Source organism: Barbus barbus (assembly GCF_936440315.1).
Source record: "Barbus barbus genome assembly, chromosome: 5".
In the NCBI taxonomy this organism is placed as follows: domain Eukaryota; kingdom Metazoa; phylum Chordata; class Actinopteri; order Cypriniformes; family Cyprinidae; genus Barbus; species Barbus barbus.
In genome coordinates, this window is record NC_136733.1 from 4,045,552 (window position 1) to 4,051,551 (window position 6,000).

The 6,000-nt window shown below is 36.3% G+C and overlaps 1 protein-coding gene across 1 annotated transcript; it reads left to right on the forward strand.

Moving 5' to 3' along the window:
* Positions 1–616: 616 nt before the first annotated feature.
* Positions 617–4,673, forward strand: LOC306869902 (T-cell acute lymphocytic leukemia protein 2 homolog). Its single transcript, XM_079416830.1, has 4 exons — positions 617–834; positions 1,352–1,490; positions 3,552–3,573; positions 3,682–4,673. The coding sequence occupies exon 4, from the start codon at positions 3,697–3,699 to the stop codon at positions 4,024–4,026; it is 330 nt and encodes a 109-aa protein (XP_079272956.1). The 5' UTR covers positions 617–834; positions 1,352–1,490; positions 3,552–3,573; positions 3,682–3,696; the 3' UTR covers positions 4,027–4,673.
* The last annotated feature ends 1,327 nt before the right edge of the window (positions 4,674–6,000 follow it).

Below are 6,000 nucleotides of genomic sequence, written 5' to 3' on the forward strand. Positions count from 1 at the left end.
AATAAATCATTGAGTGTGTGAAGCTGAATTGATTGGCGTTAAAAAAACATTTTCAAAATTACCAGTCTGGATGTAGATTGGGGACTATGGTGGCAGTGGCCATTACTTTATCTCCCACACCATACGCATTTCCAGCCTCTCGCTATTTTCTGAAATGAGCGTGATAGAAAGATAGTCATTCAATTACAGGACGATCTTCTTATCGCTGACAGTCAGAGCAGTGGGAAAGCGCTGCACAGACAGAGGAGGAGGAAGAGAGGGAGAGCGATGGGGGTTGGAGGCCTTATCTCAGCACGCCAGCAGTCTGACGGCAGCCCCTCGCAGGAATGAGCTCCAGAACAGACACTCCCACAGGGCATTTTCCTCTCTCCATCACTCTCTCTTTCACTCTCTCTGCACCTCGTGAGCCTCAGCCTCTGTAAAACACCAAACAGCCACCATAAATAACACCAACGCCATCTGAACTACCCCTACTCAAACAAAAGCAAATAAAACCGCAGTGTTTGGACACAGGGCTGTGAGGGAGGAAGACGTGTGTCCAGTCCGAGGCAGTAAAACACAGCAGTGTGAATAAATACGTCAGTAATGTGACCGTAATCACAGCGCTCTTTCAGATGGAAAAAAGCTGTGAGAACAGAGCATGCTGTTCAGATCTGAACCTGTTTAACTGCTCTCTTCATTGCTAACATTGGGTCAAATCTCTTGTCGCCCTTATTGCAGAGTCAACAGTGTTTAACAATGTCAACTAAATGCTCAAATAGGAACAGTTGGGGAAGGTTTCTGCATTTAATTGGTCCTTGCTAAGGCAATCTGAACAAACCACTAACCCCTAAAGTAAGTTACATTTGCAGTCAGATATTTTCTGATATTTTTCTTTTTTTATTTATTGTTCCAAATTTTTTATATATATATTTATTTTTATATAAATAATAAAAAATATATATTTTTTAATAATGTGATGGTTTTTTGTTTTAAATATAAATAATAAATACTAACAATTGTATATATAAATGTATTATATATTTAATTTTAAATCAAAATTGTTATTCTCATATTACATTTTTCATACAGTTAATACACTGTATGTATTTTAAAAATATGTATTTTTTTTAAAGATAGTATATAATGTTATTTTATAATAATATATACTTTTAAATATTATTTTAAAGCAAAATTGTATTTCTCATAATTTGCTCGTTCGTAAAACGAGAATTCATGTCATGTTTTGTCTTGGAATTCCTTAAAATAAAATCAGATGCATTTGATTCTGTTTATTTGGTTTGCACAGCTCCGTTCATTTGGTTTTTGAAATTTAGAATTTGTATTAAAAAAATGCATCTTTTGATTGCAGGCTTTGGACCAAATCTGAGTGATTACTGGAGTGTTTTTCACAGGAGAAACATCTGAGCAGCAGAAGTCTCCATTTAATGGCATCGCTCTTTGGGAGAAACAACAGCGCTGTTTCTTTCCAGTGGGAAACCGCAGCTCAGGTAGGTCAAAAGTTTGGGTGTGGATTGGGAGAGAGTTTTGTTTCGGGCAGGTTTGCGTACCGCTGAAGTTTTTGGTAGATCTGAAAGTCAGCTCTGCAGGTGCAGGGTGTGTTGAGCGGTCGAGTCCGTCTGAATGGAGTCGTGAATTCAGCTCCATCCTAACTGTCTGTCCTCTGCCTGACTCCTAATCCCTCCATAATCCCATTATGCAAATCCCCCACAATTCTCAGAGAGACTTTTAACGCAACAATTGCTGCAGTGAGACACCAGCTTTTGATCTGAAGGGAGGTTGAGAGTTCGGGAGAGAGCGAGAGGGGGCTTCGGAGACCTTGGCCCCAAAGAATGTGCTGATCCACAAGCTTGCCTCTGTCATAACCTAGTGTAATTTATGTGAAGCCCCAGGACATGCTAAACAAGATTACCATCATTCAGACAAAACCCATATTATTACTCTGTCAGGGTGAATATGCTGTGGGTTTTTTGGCACCGTGTCGTCCAATCAGAAGAAGGTTTTCATTACGATGTCACTTCACTATTGGACAGAGTCGCTGTAATAGATCTGTTAGCAGGTGGACATCCAGCATCCCAACAAAAGAGGGAAACACATTTTGTACAACAGCCACGTATTTGTTAGAGCTCATAGGCAATAAGTCTGCTTTGAATAGTTCGTCCTTGTTGTTTCCCGATGGGCTGAATGTGGAAGCTTTTAAGATTATGAATAAACTCACAACAGTAAAAATGGCATATGCAGGTTCATTCGCTTTATTAGAAAAGATGTGCAATGTGAAGATGTATAAATTGACTTTTAAAGAGAGTGGAAAACATGCAAAATATATTGACCCGTTATTTGGTGGATTCAAATGTGAGCATCAAAACACTAAAATATTTGGCAAAACTATTTAAAAGCAAAATGGCCAAGCGATGTATTAATGTGACTAGCAGTCTACTGTAAAAAAAAAAAAAAAAAATAATATATATATGCCTGTAAATTAAAACATCTATTGTAAAAAATAATAGAATTGAAATAAAAGTATATAATTAAATTACACACTATTATAAAAAAAATTAAGGTTAACAGGGTAAATACAGTGTGTTTTTGTTATTTTATATTTTTATATAGTGTGTGTGTGTGTGTGTGTATATATGTGTGTGTATATATACATATATCTGTTTAATAATTTTTTTTTATTTTAGAATTATTTTAGTATAGTTGTTCATATTTTGAATTAGGACTTTAATTTTTTTTTAAATAGTAACCATTTTAATTTTAAAGTTTTATGATCGTTTTTTTTTTTTTTTTTTTTTAACAAATGTCTATATAGTTTAAGTTTTGTATATCGATGTATGTATATAATTTATAGATACAGGTAATTCAATTTACCTATAATTAATCTAATAATTAGATTTAAAATTTAACTATTCAAATATTTTAATATTACATAAAAATGTGCTATATAAAGCATTCAGTTTGTATTTATATTTAAATGCATTTTTTTTTATATTTAGTAATGCTGCTGCTGTGAATGGAAGATTAAGCTCAGGACATGATGCATGAAACGAAAGCTTTTTATCTGAAATTAATGTACCCTGTTTGGTTTAAACACTAGACTGCAGTTTGTTTTTCATGTTCAGCTGGTAAAAAGTTGAATTTCTTTGTATTTAGCTCCCCAGATGCTATAGCTGTGAATGGAAACACGACGCATTGTTAATCAATTTAAACGCATTAATGGCAGATGTAAAAATCATTCCCCCCCACTCACACCCTGCAACGTTACACAGCGGCATGACTATAAAAATGAGGAGCACAAGCCAAACCCCACCCCTCCCTCACAACCTCGCTCTTTCACCCTGTTTTCCATCTGAGGCGTTTGTTCAAGGGTTCAGAGAGTGGTGGACAGCTGAGAGTGAGAGGACGGATGCTGGCTTATTACTACTGCAATTACCTGACAGCTCTTTATCTTTCTTTTATCAACACACACGTTGCTGCTTTTACCTGCCATTTGGACTATTTTTCGATTTTTCATGCCTGAAAATTTGTGCCTGATGCTCCAACGTTCATAGAGCTTCAAGACAACGGAAAGTGGTAAGTGTTTGTACTTGTTGCTATTAACAGAATTCTTGTCATTTTTCCCCATGCTCTAATATTCAGACAGTGGTATGACCATCAATTTTTTTTTTTTTTTTTTTGCAGAAGTACCGCAGTATCATGACCAAGAAGGTGTTCACCAACACACGTGAGCGCTGGCGCCAACATAATGTTAACACAGCCTTCGCAGAGCTGCGGAAACTCATCCCCACGCACCCGCCCGAGAAAAAACTCAGCAAGAACGAGATCCTGCGGCTGGCTATGCGCTACATCAACTTCCTGGTGACTCTCCTGGAGACCCAGGGAGGAGAGCCGTCGGCTCACTCGCAAGCCGCGCTCCTCACACTGATCACGGGGAACATGCAGAACCTGCGCACCGACCGCACCTGGACCAGCGACACCGACCCGCCCTCACCCGGGTCCAGCTGCGACAGTTCAGAAGCCTGGTAGAACGGAACTGATGTGTGAGCATTCTATGAAAGGATTCTGTGATTGTGATGTTTTTGAAAGCTCCATCGCCATGGAGAGACAAAGCTGGATTTTTGGAACTCGGAATGTTCGCTATGACATCACAATCACTCATTTCTTCCAAGCTGTTTGGAAACGAATTATCTGTGGAAACCCAGAAACACTTTATTCACTAGTCCTGCTGTAATTGAGCAGGAACCCTAAACAACATATGCATGGTCAAGGATGCACTTTGGAAGCATCTCCCTGATACTTTTTAGTATTAATGTAATTTAATTTCCTTGACTGAATTAACACTCACGAATGTTTTGTTTGAGATTTGAAGGCAACCTCAGAATTGAAACTGTAATTTATTTGATAGTATTTAATTTTTTATTTATTATTTATGCTTTCAATGTATTAAGCACATGTGACTAGTTGTACATTAAATGGTAATTTATTAAATGGAAAAATGTTATTGTTTAAACTACTCTGCGTTCACAAATACAAAATATGTTTTGCCAAAGATTATTTTTGTGCATTCATTATTCAAAAATGTAAATAGTTTTTTCTCAATAATCAAATTGCTTGGGAATTATGTATTGGCTTAATTTATTAGTCTGTTTGATATTAAAATACCTAAAAAACTCATTCTGCATATTCATTAAATTCTTTTGGTTGGTTGGTTGTTGTAACTGGTGGGTGTAGTGGTCAGCTCTGAAGAATCTGATTGGCTTTTATGTTGTGGTCAGATAATTGTTCACTGCAGAGGCTGTTTTAAGAGCCGTGTGACCATAGTGATGACCTCTGGAAGTGTCCAAGCCACATGAGAGAGGGGATTGTAGACACAGCTTAACTTTTGGTCTGAGGCCAGAGGTCATCTTGGAGTCAAAATCCACACTCGTCAGTGACCAATCAGGTGCACAAAAGTGGGAGTGTGTGCGTTTGTGCTACATTCAAACATCAGTACAGAAAATGTAACTACTAAATTTTAATACCAATCTTTTTTTTTTTTTTTTTAGGCCCTTAATTGTTTTAAATTTTTTTTATGAAATGAAGTGATATTTCACCCCAAAACCAAAATAAGGAATGATTTTTTTGCGTGGTGAAAATAATTTTGAGACCATTTATTTTATTTTGCATTGTGATTTTTAAAAAAAAATTTTTTAATGTCAATTAAGCACTTAGTTTCAATTTTAACTGTAAAATATGTTGTTTTGAATATCATTTTAAATGTAAAGAAAAAGAAAAACGGGCTAGATTTTCCCCATGCTAATTTTAATTTCTTTTTCATTTTGGGGTGAAATATGACCTGGCCATTACTTTGACATTCAACCTATTATGAGATGATGTTGGATAAATGACTGTACGCACAGCAAATAAGCATATCCATAATTTCTGTTCAGATTACTCAAGTCTTTAGACCACATTTGACCTAAAGTGTAAAAATACTTTGTTAAATCCCGTTTAGCTGTGTTAGTATCATCACAATAAAAGAGTGAGTTTCTGGGCAGCTGTTCATACCACTTTTTTGCCATTTCAGCAGCTGACCGACCCTCTGTGCTAATCACCATTTAACACAACACACAATCACAACAGCAAACACTAAAAAAACTACTTCGTGATCCTAAAACCAAACAAAGAAAAGCAAAGCTCATCTGTGCTTTAGAGCCTTCCGGTTTAACTAATGTTCAAACAACCACTATCTACTAACAATATTTGCATAAATAAGAATATATGCTGTAAAGTGTATTATCGCCGAGCTCTAGTGGGTTGTATATTACCTCCAACAATACACTCGTGATAAGCGGTATATGCATAGCAAATGTGAAGTACCTGATTTTTTTTTCATTGTGTTGCAAAATGTAACTATACTGTCACCCAGCTCTATATAAAAATATCCAACTTTATCCTCATACATACAGTATTCTCACTTAGGGCAATATATACTATATTTCAACTGCTTGATTGCTGTTA

What these genes read in the sequence shown, in the direction of transcription:
- LOC306869902 (XM_079416830.1), top strand. Translation starts at nt 3,697, where the DNA reads ATGACCAAGAAGGTGTTCACCAACACACGTGAGCGCTGGCGCCAACAT.